The sequence below is a fragment of the Trachinotus anak genome, unplaced genomic scaffold (genome assembly GCF_046630095.1).
Source record: "Trachinotus anak isolate AG129_WGS33_773 ecotype Australia unplaced genomic scaffold, CSIRO_AGI_Tana_v1 ptg000003l, whole genome shotgun sequence".
Lineage (NCBI taxonomy): Eukaryota > Metazoa > Chordata > Actinopteri > Carangiformes > Carangidae > Trachinotus > Trachinotus anak.
Window position 1 is genome coordinate 5,973,269 of NW_027273854.1, and position 20,270 is coordinate 5,993,538.

Sequence of the window (20,270 nt, forward strand, 5' to 3'; positions counted from 1 at the left end):
TGGCCCTTGGGGGTGAGGGGTGGGGAGGGGTTGGGGGGGGGGGGGGGGGGGGGGGGCAAACAGTCTGACTGTAGACGTGCATGATGTGACAGCGCGCATGAGGAGGAGGCTCAGTGATGAGCTCCTGTATCGGCAAAGCCTCGGCAGCGAAATCCTCACTTACCATGTGACACGGGAGTTGTTTCTGTTGTGACAAGCACGGTGTGAAAACAGACCCCGTCCTTCCCAATCAATGATTTTCACCCACCCACAGTGATGATGATTATATCTAATGGCAGGCTCAGTGATGAGAACTACCCTCAAAGTTTTCAGAGGATTTCTAAAGCCGGCTGTTATAGGTTTGAGAAACTGATGTCAGAAATATTAGTAAGGGATTTGAAAGGAGTGACAGATGCACTAATCCAAGTGGAACAGATGTTTATTGGGGTTTTTTAAGCAACTGCTTATTTATTCTAATTGTTTCTTGTTTGATTGTGTGCAGGATGAATTTGGTGGATCGGATTAGAGAAAGTGGCTGAAAGAGAGAAGGAGGGAGATGTGGGATAGGTGGCGAGTGATAGAGATAAGGGAGGGGGAAAGAGAGAGAGGAGGGGAGAGAGGAAAGAGATTCGTGGTGAGAGAACAGGGGGAGAGGCACACACACACACAGAAGGAGAGATAGGAAGAGAGAGAGAGAGAGAGAGAGAGAGAGAGAGAGAGAGAGAGAGAGAGAGAGAGAGAGAGAGAGAGTTGAAACTGTTAAAACGTGTGTGTTCGCTCTTGCCAGACTCAGCATCGCACAGTTTCTGCAGGAGGCAGCGGCTCCATCCCTCCAGGATCTCCACTGGCACCCACGACCACATATGATCTACCCACTTCCCAGTCCACCCATTTCACTCTGACCTGGGATGTCTCTATTCTGTTTGCATGGATGATAACAGCCTTACCGCATATTGATGGATTTCTCATACACCAACTAATTTGACTCAAACCCAGGATTGGTGAAAGACCACAGAACAGACTCCAGCCGCGTTGAGGTCTGTGGAAGCAGCACTTCAGTCTGCCTTGGACATGGGACCCTGCGTCAGCCGAGAGGGATCCGGTGCTGGAGGAAGAGCGTCTTCCTGAAGGAGGAAAAGCCCGTGTGAGGGAGTTTTTTAATTCTTGTCTTTGCCACCGGGGAGGGGGCAGCTGTGGGTTTTTACGCGCCGGAATGATGCGTCCCAACCGCGGCTTCATCCTGCTCCTCCTCAACGGAACCGCTTGTTTGGTAAGAACAGAGTGGGAGTGGGGGAAAAGTCACACTGTCCTCTTTATGCATCTTGCTTCAGATCACCTCACCTCACCTATGAGACGTCAGGAGGCGCGGTGAGATGTCTGCACCGCGTTTGCACACACACACAAAAAAAAAAAAACAACAACAAAAAAAACCAAAAAACTTCCAAACTCGCTGATTGAAGTCGACTAACATTGTGTGGACAGACGTGTGACTGGCAGCTGAGATGACCCCAGTCACAGTAACACATCACAGCCCACTCAGCTCGTCCCTGCCTCTCGCACAGATGCAGAGATCATTCACGCCTGCTGTTCTCTCCGCGACGCTTCCGAACGCGTTTCTGCTGACTTCTGATATTATTTCTAATTACTTTATAATTACGAAGACGCTAATGTTCACTTTGACCCCGCTCGGCTCAGGTACGCCGGGTGCACCATCACGATCCCCGGCGGACACCCGCGCTGGCGGCGGGCAGAGCGCACCGTGCCGCCGGTGTTCATTACCGGTCCGCTTCAGCCTGTTTAACCCATCACTCATTGCACATTAGTGGATGCCTTGAAAGATTGTACCTGCCCAAGGAGGTAATAACTGTAATTACAGGAAAAGAGCGCAAGTGTCATAAATCAGTTAAAATGCAGACAGGCTGAACCTCCACTTTTAGCTGCAGCCCCAACAAACACTGCAAAAGCATTTTAGAAGGAAAATGTACAAGTCAAAGCTTGTTTCTGCGTATTAAACTGCAAACTGCGTGTAAACTGAAGAGAGTGGGCCGAATTCAAATGAATTAAAATAAATAAATAAGACATATTTGATCAGTTCTGGTTGAATCGTGACATTAGTTTGCTACAGGCATTTGCACCCTAAAGTTGTATGGTAATGATCATGTGCAGAGCTTCTGCAGGATCCATGAGACAGAGGCGGGAATATTTTTTCATGTCAAAAAGGTGAGAGGAGCAGAGGAGTGTGATATGATTAAATGCGGAATTTATACAGATGGTGGGGAGATAATCTTGAAGCCAGAGAAACCTCTTCATGTCACTCTTTGTTCTCTAACTCATAAAAAAAAATCAAAATGTCCTGTGTATATTTTACCTAAGTAAATTGTTATACCTTCCTAAAGACCCCCACTGGCCTGAATTGTTTCCATCCAACATTACATAAGCTTACAATCAAATTTAGATCACCCACTCCTCTTTCATGTATAGGCTTGCAGATTTATTAAAAAGCAGCCTTTAATGAGAAATCAGCTCTTGATTCACAGGAGGAAACTTGAAAACATCCTTCTGCTCGGAAACCCCTGGGCTGAGTGGAGCTCACTCATCACAGGGCCCAGGAAATGAGCAAGCTCCAAAAAAAACCCCCAAAAAAAACATAAGTGCAGTGAAAATATTTAAGTGAGTGGCTGTTTGATGCACCCGTTTGTGTCGGGGTCTCCTCAAGGTTGACCTTGTGCTTTTCATATTAAGGTATTGCTCAGGAGCTCAGAGTAAAGTAATGGCCCTCTTGGTGATTTGAGGTCTAACAGACAGTGGGTGTCAGTGACTGAATGTGCACAGATTTGTTTAGTTGAGACAGAGCTGTTTCAACACATCTGAGAAAGAGGGGACCACACGCTGACTTGGAATATGGGGGATGAGCGCCTTTTCAGCCGAGATACAAGAGTGTGGGATAATAGGCTTAACACTCACTTCTGTGTTGTCTTGGTTCTGGGAGCATTTTCTGAGCTGCAGGGCTACAGCCTATTGTAACCCAGAAGGTCTGTGGCTAATGATAATGAAATTAATTGGGACCCCCCTCCCCACCCCACCCCACCCCACCCCCTCACAAGACCATGTATCTATGAAAAACGTACATGACATCCCACAGCAGGAGATCTTGGGTAATTCATTAGCCCCGTGACACTGATAAATTATAGAGCAATTAATAAATGAAGTAACTTTTTTCATGCAACAGAGCCGTGATTAATAATCATATAAGCCTACTGTGCATTAAAAATTCGATTTGGATGATTTTCTGTTGTAATAGCTTCGCAATTCTCAGACAGGGTTTAGGGCTCGAGGGAGCTTTTGCAAATGGCTACAAATATAGATGAGTATTAACACAAGGTGCCACTCCGGTTGTTGTTTATGTGATGAATGATGTGTTTCAAATGTTGATTATTCTCTGTATTTGAATGGAGGATGATGAATAACATAAACCATCTCAGTTGTATAATTGAGTGCGTGAGAAATTATGTTTATTTTTGGCAGCGGTTGGAGTTTTTTTGTCTGACTCTCTGCAAGATGACTGGGTTTGTTTCAGTCAGCTTAACAGCTAATGTGCATATATCTAGAGAAAAATCTGTGGGGTGTTTAGGAGGACGGTTTGATGTTTATTGTCCTTTCACTGTCCTTGTGATTAGCAGCGATGGAAGTCAGTTGCTGCTTAAGCAGAGGCAAGAAGTGAAACAGGGCTGCAACGAGGCTGATGATTATTGTTGTCACTGATTAATCTGCTTTTTATTTTTCTCAGTAAATAGTGTTGTCTTAAAAATCTCAGAAAAACAGCAAGAGTCCAGTGCCCAAACATTCATTTTAGTGTGAGGAAAAGTTGTCACATTTACAAAGCTGTAACTATCAAATGTTTTCCATTTTTTTCTGCTTAACCATGAATCGATTATCAAAATAGTTTCTGATTATTTTTCCGTCAATCAGCTGACTGATAAAATGATTAACTGCTCAGGCTCTACTGTGAAAGTTACAGACATTGTAAGGACATAATCCATGAAGCAGCACATTCCAGGTGAACTGAGCTCACCCTGTAAGCAGAGGAAAGACAGGTGCCTATAGCAGATCAGCTGACACAGAGCTGGTACAGGGTGGTGTAGAAACAAAGGAAATGAGAAGAAGCGAGAGGAAGAAGGTGCTAAAAGGAAAAAAAGGAGAGTGAGTTAAACATCTGCCTCAGAGGTTTTTATAAACCTCATTGACAGTCATCACAGCTTCTTTCTTCCCTTTGCGCAGAAATATCCAAGAAAACACACATTAATCCATATATAATTACAACTGCAGCACTGTGCCTCAACTGAGCACAGCACAAGGTTGGCAGTCTGAAGCCCCAGACCGAATCGGGGGGGGGGGGGGGGGGGGGGGGGGGGTGAACAGCGACTGCTCTCGCCTTCTTCAACAATCTGAATCTCTACTAGGAGGATGAAGTGCATTGAACTCAGCTGCTCCAGTGAACTGCAGCCTCTCTCCCTCCTGCAATTATTCAGACATCACCCCACCTTCTGTAGGAAGGAGATGCAGCTCTCACTCGACGTGCCTGGTTAAAGCCTCATTTTAAACACATTTATAATTTCACTTGCTCAGCACTCAACAAGGAGACGTAAATATTTGCACTTTCGTATAAGTGCACGCCCACGAAAAAGCTTTTTCATGAAGCAGGTCTGACCTTCATCCTTGCATGTGCTGTAACCTTCATGTGGTGAAGATCTCCGGGGGATGCAGGAGCCCGGCTCTTCATATGCTCACGTTGAGCTCACAGATGCTCCAATTCATACAAGATTTTTTTTTTTTTTTCTGGGAGAGAGATGAGCCTCAGGTTGTCTCTGTGTGGCACTGGGAGATGGGACCACCCTTATACTCCCCTCTGATTGCCTTCAGTACAGACGCAGACACCGGCCATCACGCCTGATGACTGAATTTCACCTCTGTAGCCGAGCGCAGAATTTGAAGGAAGACATTCATACATATTCCAAGTTTGATGAGCCACGCTCTTTTCTGTTTTGTAGGCAATTTCAAGATAGAAAGAAAACATGACACTTGCATGAATTCACATTCGCAAATTACAACCTCCTGCTGCTGCCGTCGCCTTTTCTTTTCAAAACTTTCACCGTCAACCTCCATTTGACTTTACCATCAGCAAGGAAACACTTACTTATTTAACATGGCACATCAATTAAAAACAAATTATGCTCTTCCATTGAAAGCTTCACAAAGCCCAAACCCCTTTCATAACAAAGAGGGGACTGTGACTAAGCTGTACACATTTGAATCACAACATAGCACACAACAACTGAGGCAAAAGACGGAGTTAAATCGAAGCAAAAACTGCCTGAAGTTTGGCTGGAACATCCCGACACAGCAAAGGTGTAACGCTGCACGAGCACACACTGTGCAAACCTGCAGATGTGTGTGTTGTGCGTGTGTGTGGTTGAAAAGCAGAGGCTGTCTACTAATTCGGACCACATCAGACTCTCTCTCTCCATTTTGCCCTGTCAGAAAGTCTTAGATTCACGTTTCTTAGATACCTGTCTTCCTCGCGGGGTCACTGACCTTGTCCACCCAGATACATCCCCGGCTAAGCAGAAATACCACCTTAATCCTGAGAAAACAAACAGAAAAACAAACCTCACAGTCTGATACAGCATATATTGCATGTGGACATGAATGTGACACAGCAGCAGCAGCAGCAGGGTGAATTCAATTTTTTCTTTGTCTCGCTCTCCTGAGTCTTCCTTGTTGCAATCTGCATGTCAGAGCTCATAAGATTACACCCCTCCTCCTCCTCCTCCTCCTCCTCCTCCTCCTCCTTCTCCTCACATCCGATACAGGCGCCGGAAACACTAAACTCATTCGTAATTGTCAAATCATAAGTGAGGGTTTGGCTACGAAACAGACAGAGCAGTTTATTGTGCTGATGACATCTGTCCTGTATGCCCCCCCCCCCCCCCCGGTGAGTGCATGAAGCATCATAAAGGGGTGATTTTACAGGGACAATTATCAGGTCGTGGCATTTTCAACATCAGCAGCACAATAATGTGCACTTCCATTGTTAGCCATTCATCTAGGGGATGAACAATTTCCTGTAGGAGCCCCAACACCCCCCTGTCACTGTCACTGTCACTGAATTCATTTTATACATCATCACTTCATCATTGCTTCAGCCTGGATTTTCATGAAATTCAAATACACAATTTAGAATCTCAAATTTTAATTTTGAGAACTTTTCCCAGGGAATTCTTAAAAAAATAATAAAAATTAAAAAAGTTTAGCGTTTCCTGTCTAATGTGCTAATACCCTTTTATTAGTAAAGCTATGCTTATAAAAGCAGTTGCACCATTGTTGTTCGTCATCTTTAAATGTCTTGATGTGCACTTTCGATGGGAAGCCACACCTGTGGGATTCTTTCCTTTGTATTTTCACCTGTTTTGCTCTGACTTCTCCATTTTGTATTGTTCACATACACAACCCATCACTGAGCAGTCACAAAAACAATATACAAACATGAGGAAGGGCTGGATGGGCAGAGCTGCTGGTGATAGAATGGATAACCTCTGTAGCTTTCTGCCTGCTGTAAAAACAGCTTGAGTTGTTCTCAACCACAGTGTGCACCTCTTCCTCCACTGACCACCCACAGAGGAACCCAACCAAACTCCAGCTCCACCCCTTCCTCCCATCAGGCTCCCAGTAGCCCCACCGCACAGACAGGCAGAGAGAGAGACAGGGAGTGAGAGAGAGGGAGGGAAAGCACGCTCTCTGACACACTGACAGCCCTTCATAGTGAAGCGCTGAGCTGTCCTGAGACAGAATACGTTGTCTGCTGAAAACCAGCACAATTTATTGTGGCATTGCTCTCTGGGAGACTGCAGGGGAGACAGAGAAGACCCTGGAAGAATATCTGTAGGTTTGTCTGGTTGGGATGGTGAAGGGTGGATTACAGTGAACAGCTTAAAGAGAAATGACTCGTAGCCTTGGGTAGAATGAGGAGGTGTAACTCCCAGGGGATCCAGATAAAGATGCGTTTGACTCGCACACGGAGGAATAACTAAGGACGGGAAAATCCATGAGGCATTTTAATTTCAGAGAGCTTCTGCTAGTAAAAGTCGCTTTACTGCACTGTGAAAATGCAAATTGTTATGGAAAGTGTCAATACAGAATAAAAATTTTCATTGCTTCAAGATCTGTGGGCACACAAACATCGTTAGAAAAGGTGATGTGGGACCGGGGGGACATGGGTTTACTTGAAGCGGGAACACCAGGCCATCAGCAGCATTGTTAAACTCTGAGGGAAACTGAAGCTTTTCTGATGCCTCAGGCTCTGAGGTCCGTGCTGACCTCATTGTGGTGTGACCGGATCGGCTGGACACCACGCCAGAATGAGACCGCGGAACGAAAAGCCCATTTATATTCTCGATTCTCTCACAATCTGTTAACAGTCTGTTCTGCTCGAATGAACATCTAGTGTGCAGTTTACCAGCATGCTGCCCAGTGACGGTACAGTGGTTTTCAGGGTCAGAGACAGACGTGTCCAGACAAGGCCCACTGAGGGTCTTTAAGGGGGTTTCCAATTAAAACAAGCAGCACAGCCACAAGGATCACGCTCAAGGAGCTTGAAAGAAGACCATTTTATGTACAATGAATGGATAACAGGAGCATTTATTTCAGACAGAAGTGGTTTCCGAATTGAATTGAGGTTGTATTGTTGTAGAAAATAGGGCAGCAATGACTAGAAATCAGTTTAACCTTTATTTCTCCAGGAAACGTCAGTTTGAGTAGTGATGCACCTACTGTATGCATGCTGCACTTCACAGTCAGCCTGCACAGAGCTGTGGTGTTTCCTGTTTGGAGAAGTGTTTCTAACAGTTGTCGCTGCATTAAAATGTGACATACGAGCATTTTCTAAGCTCCTCCCTCTATAGTTCAGGTCTGGTTAAGATTAATGCCACTGGAGCTTCTTGGTCAAGGTTAAGGAAAGATTGCATCCATAATTAAAAGAACCCAACACCAGCTGCGCATTATACTGCTACACATACTGTAGGTCAAACATTTCCAGATTGTGTCTGATCCGGCTGCGGTTCACACCTGTTGTCAGGATGCGAATCAAATGTCTCACAACTAAGCACTTGTGATCAGATTTCACTTGCCTGCTCACATTTGGTTTTATGAGTTTGAGACTGCTGCTAAACACAAAAAGTTTAACTCCAACTTGTTAAGCAGTTTGCTACTTCACTGAGTTCTGTGGTGCATGAAAAAAAAGTGCTTATGCATGCAATGCGTAAAGCTGGACAGAGCTTCAAACAAATCAGGGGCACACAAATGTGCACACATCTGGCAAACCTCTAAATGTCACTGAAGTCACCCAGTGCATTGTAGATGCCACCGCAGCTGCATTTTGAGCTGCCCACTAATGATCAGAGCCCGAGATTTATTGCCTTTTAGTGCTACTGAAAGTGTGAACGGAGCCCATTCACACAGCCGCACACATTCTCAGCTGGGAGCTGCAGAGTTAGACCAGTCAGATTTGGCCACTTAGCACCTCCACTGACACTATTTAACTGCCTTGCTCATGAGTATGTGAATGAACAAGAAAGTATTTTTCATTTGCTGTGACTTCAAACAGGCAACTGTTCAGGTATTAGTGCTGTTAAGCTGCAGGACAGGTGTTCAAAATCCAACTGACACACGGGCACATTAAGTCAGACAACAGCCCTTCATAAACTGGCATCAATTGAGACTATTGTAGAGTCCTTCCAGCTTTTACAAGACAGGTGTGAGTACTGTAGCAGCAGCTTTAATCAGCTCCGTCCCATCAGCCCATGCTTTGCTCCCAGCTCCCTGGGGAGGAACCGGGAAGAAACCGTCCCCTGCTACTCCTCTCCACCGTCCTTGCACCGCCAACTTGTCGATATCTTATAATGTAAAAATTTGATAGCCAATTCAGGGCCCGGCTCCTCTCTGAGCATACAAAATGAGCCCAAATCCACAGGGACCACACAACTGAACCTGTCCAAAATGAGATGGGAAAGTGGGTGGAGGATGCAGGAAGAAAAGAAATGCTCAAGAAAAGAGTGCAGAATAAAAAAGAATCATTGTAGTGAGTTTGTTCACCCACTGCAGATCTAAGCTCCAGTGACCCCCGAGAAGCCGGAGTAAATTATTCATTAAGAGTCAAATGGCTTGTTTCTTGTGAAATTACCTTTCTCCCCCTCACCTCTTCTTGGATCTACACTAGCCAGGAGAATAATTAGTTATAAGGGCACAGCCATTTTCCGACTTTAATCATGTAACAGAGAAGTCTCCTGCAGTGAACATATTAGATCTGGAGATGGGTAAAGAGACAGAGAAAAAAGAGAATAAAGCATTGACGAACACTTAAGAAATCTGAGCTGCCTGGGTCTGTAATTAAAAATTGATGTCATATCAGAGATGAAGATTTCAACTCAACAGCCAGAGGAAAATGGAGTGCTTATTGAACTTGTCAGCTCCCCAGGACAAGCACATGCTTTCAGCCCCGCAGGGTGGCTCAACAGGCAGATTCTCTGTATCAATCAATCAATCAATTTATTTCTTTCCACTTCATGCAGCCATAAGAACAACCCCATTCCCATTCTTTATATTCCAGTGAGCAGCCTTAAATAGTGCAACGGTCAGTGGTAAACCGCAAAAGTTAAAAGAAAAAAAATCATGTAAATTTAATAGAAAACATACTTTTTTATTTTTCATGGATTAAGAAATTGGTTCACATCCAGTTTTTCCTGCAGCAGTGAAAATAAAAGAAGCAAACACTTTCTACAGGTGCTCCAACATTTGTTGGTTACTTACAAACCCTCTGTCTGTGCAAAGGCAGTGGCTGAACAAACTGTGTTACTACACCCTCTGACGCATTATGAGGACAATACTGTACTGCAGGAAGTAGTACTGTGAGGCAAGTAACAAAGGAAGACAGGCTGGTTGGTCAGGGCTTCATCCTATAGCAAGACACTGACCCAGAGCATTAGGAGAAAAGAACTAGGCCGCATGATGGAAGAGCAGCCCAGCCTCCAGACTTAAACCCCATCAAGCTGGTTTGGGATGAACTGAACAGAAGGTGAAAGCAAAGGGGTCAACACATTTGTGGGAGGCATGTCTGCAAACGTGTTGGGATGAATTTTCCAAAGAAAGAATATGACGAGTGTGTTCAGCTGCTGAATGAGTCTAAAATTCAGATTAGATTTAGGTTTTAATGATTTCATTTTTAAATCTTTATTGTTTATTTCTTCTATGCTATGGTGTTCTAAAACTAAGTTATAAGAGTTGCAGGACATAAAACCAAAACAATGATCTAAAAGATGCTTAAATATTTATTATAATCACTTTAACTAATTAATTGTTTGATTTATAAAATGTCAGAAAAAATGTAAAAACTGATCCTGTCATGATTTTTTTAAAACCCCTTGTGATGTTTTGAAATGCTTTTATCCAAACAACTGTCCAAAACTCAAAGATTTTCTGTTTACAATAATACAAAACTCCTCCCATTGAAGAAGGAGGGACCACAGAATTTTGGCATTTTTGCTTGAAAAATGACAACACTGTCATTTGTGCATTTTCAGGAAATCCACAAGTTAAGTCTGTGTTAACTCAGTCCATTTTTAGTCCAATAACCTGCTTCTTTGTTTGACACACTGGTCTGTCACCAGTCCCCTGCCACTGTGAGAGTTATGGCACAGATTCCAGTTAAGTGGCTCCCTCTCCTCTTCTCTCCCTCTTCTTTATGGCTACAGTGCGCGTCCGTCACCAGGAGAAAGGGGTTAAAACGGTGTACCTGTCACTGTAACAGGCTGATTATTGCCTGTGGAGCTGGCAGGCTTGTGAGGATCGCTCCCCTCCCCACACTCCCTGCTGGGAGAGAGTCCTGGGGCCTGTGCTCACTGAGGCTGAATGACTCACAATTACCACAGCGACAGAGCCTGCAGCCACCTCCCATCCTCTCCAGCCGTTTCACTGACTCACTTAGCGCACATGACAAATGACAAAATCACCCTGAACCTCCGCCCCCTCAATAAGACCTGATTGCCCATCGCCCACACTTTGCCTACAGTACTTAAAGCTGGGATATATCTTGCCAAGCTTCATGAAACAAAACAAACTTAGTCTGGAAGAAACTTGTGCTGGCCTCTGAAAGCAGCATTTTACTGTCTCACACTATGTAGATGGTTTTTTAAAATGCATATAATATGAGCTTGAGTAACAGTAAATCTTTGACATTAGCCTGGAAATACTTTGCTGTTGCAGAATTTTCTAAGTCATCAAAACTCCTCTTTAATGTCATGACACAGATCGCTGCAAAATAGATAGCATTTGTTGTGCATCATCAAAGGATGACTTCTATGACTGTATTTTAAATATGAAAGACAGTGAGTGATATGAATACTCAAAGCAGACAACATCAGTGCTCGACTGTGAACAAAGCAAAGTCTCGGTGTGCATGTAAAAATGTGAAACTGTCCCTCTAAAGTGAAGCAATGCATGACTCTTTTTGCAGTGTGAAAACAACAGTCAACTCTGAGGTTATTTTACGCCATTTCAACCTGCTTACACTGCACAAGTCAAAAGTTGGAAGCGTGCTGATGGTTAAATCTTACACCTCATATACTCCCCTAGTTAAATGCAGTGAGAGTTGTAGCAGTGTGCAGTTTCTCATAATGGAGTGGAAAAGTAGCGCCTGTTATAATATTTAATGATAAAAAATGTTATGTGCTGCCGTTTAATGTGTGACCTCAGTGACCTCAGAGCTGCATCGTTGACCAGCTCTGCTAAATAGTGGGGGAGAATCCATACAATCCATACTACTGGGCACATTTCTCTGCACAAATAAAATCACAACAGCATCACGGTGGCTTGGACAACTGCACGGTTTGTGTTCTCTTGCTGCAGTAATCATTACAGCTCTGGCTCCGCTTTTTCCCTTTTTTTTTTTTTTTTTTTTTTTTTTCCTGGCGCCATATTAAGCTCATTCGAACATTTGTCTTTGACAATGATGCTGCACGCTGAATCTGAAACCTCGAGCAGTGCCAGACACTTAAATCTTCTGTTCAACAATAGCACAATGCTCACTTCATCTCTCCTCCTGCAGCCTGGCCTCTCAGGCTCTCTAATGAAGACTGTGCAAGAGAGGGAGGATGCCTTGCTCAATATGGAAGCAACAACAAAGCGTTCTGCAATATGTTTTTGCTCAGATACCAGTGTTGGCGCCATCTGAGAATCGCTCTAGACAAGCGGCAGAGCTTGCGAAATGATCAGGATCTTAAAAGCAGGGGGCAGTTTTAGAGAATTAAAGGATGACATATTTTTTGAGAAGCCTCAAGCGCTTTTTGTAGGACACTGCAGGGGCTCTTAAGTGCTATCTGGGGAGGTAGGCCGAGTGCTACCCTCTGTGCCCAGCAGCCACCGGCTCATTGGAGAAGAGAAATCAAACACAAACTAGTCCTTCAATAGGAGCCATGGGGAATGGTGTATTTGTCATCAAAGTCATCCTGCCTGGCCCCAGCTCCCATCTCTGGAAAAAAATACAAAAATAGAAAAAGATTAAATCAATATGTCTTCAGCTCTTCCAAATTTTTGTTCATTATTAATGAGTTTGGGATTCTCAAAAAAAGCTATCAGAACTGCCTGGTTCAAGAGGAAGGAGTCCTTGTCAGGGCTGTTATCGGCCCCTGTGGGGAGGCTGAAGGATCTGAGCGGCACTGTAGCGTAGCAGCAGACAGGTAACTAGAGGAGATGGTGTCTGGCCTCTAACATCCCCTTGGGAATAAGGCCAGATTAAGGGGAGAGGGGAGTCCTCTCATCTGAGTCCAAACCCCAGACCACAACCACATCAGCGGGAATCCTCGCAAGGCAGTTGAAATGCAATCCACGTTGATATGAAAGGAAATACATGTTTTTAGAGGGACAGGAAATCAATATCGCTGACTGACTGCGGTGCAAGTGAACAAATCTGAGTGAGCCTGAAAAAAACCTGCATAAAATGGAATAAGAATGAGTCAGGCTTAATAATCCTGACTAAGCCAGTATAAGGAAGCCCTGGCAGTCAAGACTGTAGCTGGATCAGAGCACAGACAGAGATGCATGCATTATGCATCATTGTAAAATCTCTCCGGGTGGAGCACACACACATACATTAACTCACCCCACTGTTCACATTTGCATCACTTATTGTTCTCGTTTACCACAACTCAAAACTCACAAACGACGTGTGTATGTGTGTGTGTGTGTGTGTGTGTGTGTGTGTGTGTGTGTGTGTGTGTGTTCTCTGCTGCCAACTCCATGGGACATAATAATGCTGGATACGTCCATGGCACATTAGAGAAGAGCTACCTGTTAATAGATCATTACTGTTGAATAATTAGCCTTTACTTTCACTCTCACATTCACACACTCTTCACAAAGCTACTGCTGAGCACAGCAGCACTATCTTATCTCCCTCACTCCTCTCCCCCCACCTCCCCACCCCTCAGCTGATGTTAACATTTGACAGCTTTGTGTGGGTGCCAATACAGATTTTTTGTCTTTAATTAAAACACTGGAAGGACTTAATTGGACATTACATTTGATTCTTTGGCCCCCCCACCGCTTGCCCACCTTCCCTTCCTCAGACACTTTGATCTTCCAACCAAGTCTTTTGAGGCAATAATAAATTCCCCTCTACTCAAGCTCACACTGCAGTGCTTAAGAAGCAAAAAGCTCACTTTACAACAGAAAACAAAGCTTAGACTTTGTTCCTTTAAGATTTTATATAAGAACAATTTCTCTCCAGTTGCATAGATGATCTTCAAGCGACCTTTTCTTAGCTCCAGTGGAAATGAGATTGTTTGAGAGGGAAACATTAACATAGCATCTTGGATGAAGTTTAGACAGTGTGTTTTGTAACTACATGCATGAATCCTACTGCTTTTGGTGCATCCAGACACTTTATAAGTGCATAAATCAACCTCCAACCTCTGTTGTCAGAGAAACCACTCCAGAAAGCATTTCTTAATGACAGAGATTCATCGTTTTGCAGGATTATAGCCTTTGTGGAAAATTGTCCACCCTCACAAATATCGATTCAACTGCCCAAGACCATGGCAGTAACACACTTTATATGAATTCTGTTTTGGTGTGGATTTTCTGTTTGAATCTGTTCCCTGATCCCTTTGGCCTCACCAGTAGCTCAGAGGAGGCATATGAGCCTATTACAAGTGAGCTTAGGGAATTACATCGGCTCTGTGAAAACTAGACATAAAGGAGTATTTTCTTTTGCAGCCGAAGTAAACAAAGGAATGTAATAATAGCAATACCTGCAAAATTTCAACCATTTATTTATATATAAAACATTGATAGAATGTCACGGTTACTACCACAAGAGGTATGAACTGTAAATTAACTATCGATTAAACCTTTAATTTGTTTTCTGTCCACGTTCCTTTCTGCCTTGCTAATAACTGTCTACTTTCTTTCTCTATTTTCTTCTTCGGTTCCCCACCTCAACCCCCCCTCTTTCCAGGTGGCCCTGGGTCAAGAAGATGAGCCGCCCAACCCCAAGAGCTCTTCAGACGGCTCCCCCAAGACAGTGGGCCTCCTGAGTGGGCAGACTCCCCTCTCGCCCCTGAGCCGCTGGATGCTTCACAGTAAGAGCAGAGCTGCTAATGCCACCTCTCTGGAGCTGCCCTACCGCTCCCCGGTCCCTTTCTCCAAGCAGGAATTCTCTAAACAGGAGTTCTGGGAGATGTTGGGCAGCGACCTGCTCAAGCCCGATGCCTCCAGCTCCAGGGTCAAACGCCGGCCCATTGTTAAAACCGGCAAGTTCAAGAAGATGTTTGGCTGGGGAGACTTCTATTCCAATATCAAGACGGTGAGGCTTAACCTGCTGATCACCGGCAAGATTGTGGACCACGGTAACGGCACGTTCAGCGTCTACTTCCGCCACAACTCCACAGGGCAGGGCAATATTTCAGTCAGCCTGGTGCCACCTGTCAAGGCGGTGGAGTTTGACCTGGAGCGCCAGAGCGTGGTCTACCCCAAGGACTCCAAGATCTTCAATTGCCGCGTGGACTATGAGAAGGTGGATCGCAGCAAGCGCACCTCGCTGTGCAACTACGACCCGTCCAAGACCTGCTTCCAGGAGCAGATTCAGAGCCACGTGTCCTGGATTTGCTCCAAGCCTTTCAAAGTCATCTGTATCTACATATCCTTCTACAGCACGGACTACCGCCTGGTGCAGAAGGTTTGCCCGGACTACAACTACCATAATGAGATGCCCTACCTGCCCTCGGGCTAGAGGACTTGTAGGGGGGAGGAGAGGTGGGAGGGGAGAGGATAAGGGGGATGAGTCGGCGTTATTGCAACACATGAGGAGGAAACCAGGGCTGTGAATGGTCCTGAATGCCGCTGTGGCAGCGAGACATCCTGAAAAAAAAAACCCTCTCTGTAGCCTGACTATTGCAAGATGTAAAAACATATATGCAAAACAAAAACTACAGTATGCAGATAATGAGGCACTGGGAATGCTTGACTGCAGCGTTCGTTAACCGGACTGGTTGTGAAAATTAAATACCGCCAACACGCACATTCTTACCTCAATCGAATTTCTAAATGCCAACTTGTCGCCAGCTATCTCTCTCCTCCATTAAGTCATTTGTGAATGTTGTCTGAATGTCCTTTTAATCACCCTTTACAATATTGCTCTTTTGCAAAGTCACAAGGAAGTCTTTGCAGTGAAATTGCACATTTAAATGCTGTGATATGATTCACTGGAGAGTTGTACTAGAATTCAGACTTTCTTACAGACATCATACAGTGGTAACATCGTACATTGTGACGGATATAATCATGATTTCAAACTTACCAGAGGGAACGCAGAACATTGTTTTTCTCACAAAGAACAGATGAATGTAAAGTGTAACCAACCACAGGATCATTCACGTTACACTCCAGGTCTTTTTAAAGGGCATCTTTGTTTACATGAACCCAACTCAATCCCAGAACAACCTCTCACACCCTGCCCACATCCTCACATCTGAGTGTCCCGCCACGGCATCATCACAACATTTAATTACTATACATCCTTTATGTTATGTCACATCCATAACAGTGAAAGAGGGAAAAGAGGCGGGAAGAGAACTTGCAAGAAAAAGCAATTGCGCCGCAAAGATCGAGGACCAGAGCTTAAGACAAGTTCAGTGCGAGGAAAATAACTAGATTCTGCATAGAGACAGGATTGACCCTCTACACTTAAGAGAGAGCGAGAGGTGGGGGAGCGAGAGAGGGAGAGATTCAATGGGCTCTTTTAATTAAAGTGGAGAAGGAGATGTAGAGTATGCAGCTCCGTCTATTGTCCCCTCTGTATGAAAAAGATTACATTTTGTTGCCGTCAGGATTCCTGATTTCACGCCTTGATAACTTTGACTGTGTGAGGGAGATTGCTCTCTCCCGACAAATACTGTGTTCACTAAAGTCGGCCCGTTATCTTGAATAAATGAAAATATTATCATAATAATTACATATAATTTAATCTTCTTTAGAACTAATTAAGGTTTCAACGAGAGGGCGAAATGTATTCCTGAAAATCAAGTCAGTGGGTAGGAGGATAAGAGGACGTTCATGGGGATTGTTGTGTTTTTTTGGGGGTTTTTTTGTGACAAGCCGGCAGCCAAAGCTCAGCTCAGAGTTAACTGCTCTCATTAAGATAAATGGCCGGTGGCTGGCCCATCTCATGTTGCTCTCCCAAACAATATCAGAGGAGAGCAGCGCACAGCAGAGCTATGAATTAGGCAACTTGACATTTTGTGCACTGAGAGGTTACCGCTACCCTGCTCGTACGGACACAATGACTTCTCGGTTCATTAACGATGAACAGTCACAAGACAAGTGTGGAGAGCTGTTCAACGGCGGTATCAGATAACCGGTTTGATGCTGGTATACTGTGATATCAGGGATATAGCAGAGATCTGTGCATTCACACGCTTGGCTGAAACTGTGCCATGACATCCCAGGTGGACTCGTGCAGCAGCGAGCAGTCACCACATGAAGCCGTCCTCCTGTGGGGGGAGGCATAAGGCAAGACATAAATGCATCGCCTTGGCTGCTCTGTGTGATCTCCGAGAGCAGGAGTAGGAGGGAAAACACAGTCACGGGGATAAAGATAGTAACAAAGACCTGTAAATCTGCACATCAAAGCTCTTAGTTTTTAATTTACTCTAAAAGAGGAGGGGTAGCTCCTCTCCATATGCAGCCAAATCAACTCCTGGCCCACAGCAAATGGCAGCAGTGCACAAACAAGTCTGCAGGGGATAGACAGCTACATCATAAAGGCTGCACATCTGGCTCAGTCAAACCTCTGTCTCCTCTTGCATGTGAGTGTTTTATCACAGCAGATATTTCATACGTGCACAGCTCGTCCACCTCGCTTGCTGACAACACAGACAGTGGATAGGTACAGTGGGGTCCACTGTACTGGCCCCCACTGTACCTATCTCTTACTGCGCGTCAAAGTATCTCACAATCAAGAGGCGTCAATCAAGAATTGTCACAAGGAGGATTTCCACCAGTCACAGTGAGACGTATGAGATGTAGACACATAATATAGATGTGGTTTTGGCAATAACTCAAACTAAACCCCTGGCACTTGTCTGAAGGTCCTTTTTCCTGTACAAAGTTAGATGTGTGTAAAACTCATCAACCAGCATGAATGAACCACTGCCTCTTCATGTTCATCCATTTCCTCATCCCCCAGGTTCCTCTGCCTCCGTCTGCATGTTCAGACGTCCGCACGTTCGTCAGCCATATGCCCCACTGTCTTCACGCTATTCTCCTCTTCCTGTGTGTGACCCAGCTGACTGGCCTCATCCTCCATACCCTCTCCACCTCCCTCACCCTGGCGTTGAACCCTAAAGCAGGTACTTCCTTACTGCTGCCCCGCCCGCCCTCCTGCGCACAGCGATGAGCTGAGCTGGCTAATCTCTGTGAGCTTAACGCCGAGCCAACTGAACATCAGCGCTGAGAACTTCCCTCTCCCCTTGTCTATCTATCTATTTCGCTCTATATCTATATCCCATCAAACAAATGCGTGTGCAGACAAGTCTTAAGATGTGCTGGTTTAGGTATTTTCCTCTCTCCTGTTCAAAGCATCTTACATAAGCCCTTGGATTGAGAGGACATGAAATCTCCTCGAGAGCATGCCAACAGAGTGCCCGCCACAGATACGCCCCAGTAACCTCGATACTCCTCCCGCCTCCTGCAGGACGTCCAGAGAGAAGTTGGATACTCAGACATGTTGGAATCAAAGCTGGGCAACACGAGCCCACGGCATTGGACTCATGTAGAAAAAAGAACAACAAATGGGGGGGCTACCTGTGGAGAAGAAGCCCTTTACTTTTCTCCTCACCAGTCCTCTCAGATTTACAGCAATACTCTCACTGAGACTCCGCCCTCTCCGCCTCTCTGGTGCGAGTTTAAAAAAAAAAAAAAAAAAAAAAAAAAAAAGGCTGCTGGACTAAGTTTAAAAAGACAGTCGTGTTGCTGCGGGATGGACAGTGTTGTTTACAGCAGCAGCCTTACTGTTGAACCATCTAGTGCCAACAGACGTGGATATTCGGCCTTAGAGACTGCAACACAACACTGGTCCACTCGGCAAAGAATAGTAACAAAACGCAACTGTCAAAAACATAAATATACGTATATATATATATATATATATATAAAAGCTACGAGTCCTCAGATCTGAATAAAGTTGTATTTAAATGTGGGTGCAGTGGAGGTCGTCTGTTTTACCTTTTTGTTCCTCATGGTTTTGCTTCTCTGTGTCATGTGGATGATATACTGTATGGATGATATGATGGCATTTACTGTGGTTTTCGACATTCTAAAAATCAATAAAGTACACACAAGTACTTGAGCCACTTCAGTTGTAGAGAAACAGACTCAGCGCTTATATCTGCTTGTGCTTCATGTGTAGGAAGAGTGTGTCAACAGTGCTGAAGCCTCTATTTTCGCATATTTGCATATCCATACTGTGAGCCAACGGCAAAGAGGAAGATGTGACAATTTTTTTTTTTTTGCTGAGGGCTCTTGCAGATATACATGCAGAGTGAGGGAAATGGGAGGGGAAAGAAGCAGAGGGGGAAATGGGGATGAGAGAGAGGGGAAGGAAATGTTTCAGCTGGAATGATGCATGAACACAACTCCATCCTCTAATTAGCCTCCTCTGTCTCTACCTCCTCTCTGTCACTCTCACTTTCTTTGTTGTGCATCTTCGCACTCCCCATTCATTTTAAGATGTAATTGACATTAAATTCATTCTACTTCTTAATTAAATCCCAGACAACTGTTAACGAGGGGATGGGTTCAAACATTCAGCTCACAACATCCCTTTAAACAAGATCGATTAAGGCATGGCTGGCGGCAAAGCCAGGCCCTCCGCACCCCCTCCCTCCACGCCCCCTTGTTCCCATAAAAGTGCTGCCTGCCTCAGGATAACCTTGCCGGAGATGATGAAAGGGAAGCAAATAAGTCAACACGGAGACAGAAGAATAGGAATCTAATTTGGAAGAAAGCAGGATTGAGGTTAATGTGAAATCTGTGAGAGCAGGATTCTGGGTCAAACATGCACATGGACACACGTACGACAACACGTGCACAAAGACACACAGAGGATAGAAACTGCAGGCAACAATCACTGGTAATGGGCATAAGGGTTTACAACAAGTGCGGAAGCTTCCGGTTGTCCATGAAAAGAAAACAATTAAAGAGTATGAGTTTCTCAGAGCACAGAGGGCATTTGAGCACGAGTAATGAGAAGGTGGACAATAGTCATTTGAGAAAATAACTAGTCATGGCACAAAGGGGCGGGGGGCGGCGCGCAAAGCTTAAAATGATAAATAGGCATTCGGAAAAATAACCTTGAGGTATGAAAATGCGCGTCTGGAAAAGAGCTAGACAAAACATGTAACGAGACAACGGGAGAGACTCTTTGTTAGTGCTTTGTTTTGAAAAACAAGGCTATCAGGTTTGCAATTTAATCCTGTAGAGTAATAATTATGAGTCATTTTCCTCCGTGACATATTACACCACAAAGTGGAGTATTGCTCTGCCGGTAAATATTGCACCCCGCAACATCATCCCCTCGCTAACAGTGTTGACAAAGTCGACGCTCAACCACGACGCTCTCATTTCTTCACACTTTGAAATCATCGACTAGGATTAGACCGGTACACCAGTTTGATGACAAACAGAAC

General features: G+C 44.6%; 1 protein-coding gene across 2 annotated transcripts; it reads left to right on the forward strand.

Moving 5' to 3' along the window:
- Positions 1–677: 677 nt before the first annotated feature.
- LOC139613000 (neurexophilin-1) lies at positions 678–19,745 on the forward strand. Of its 2 annotated transcripts, XM_071469228.1 has the most exons (3): positions 678–1,249; positions 14,543–15,262; positions 17,771–19,745. In XM_071469228.1, the coding sequence occupies exons 1-3, from the start codon at positions 1,193–1,195 to the stop codon at positions 17,978–17,980; spliced, it is 987 nt and encodes a 328-aa protein (XP_071325329.1). In that variant the 5' UTR covers positions 678–1,192; the 3' UTR covers positions 17,981–19,745. The 2 variants fall into 2 exon arrangements, with proteins under 2 accessions (XP_071325329.1, XP_071325339.1); XM_071469238.1 differs by having other exon boundaries at positions 14,543–17,914.
- Positions 19,746–20,270: the final 525 nt, after the last annotated feature.

Coding starts and splice junctions, on each gene's coding strand:
- LOC139613000 (XM_071469228.1), top strand. CDS start 1,193: ATGATGCGTCCCAACCGCGGCTTCATCCTGCTCCTCCTCAACGGAACC. Junction 1,250..14,542: donor TCAACGGAACCGCTTGTTTG/GTAAGAACAGAG, acceptor CCCTCTTTCCAG/GTGGCCCTGGGTCAAGAAGA. Junction 15,263..17,770: donor ACTACCGCCTGGTGCAGAAG/GTTTGCCCGGAC, acceptor CTCATCCCCCAG/GTTCCTCTGCCTCCGTCTGC.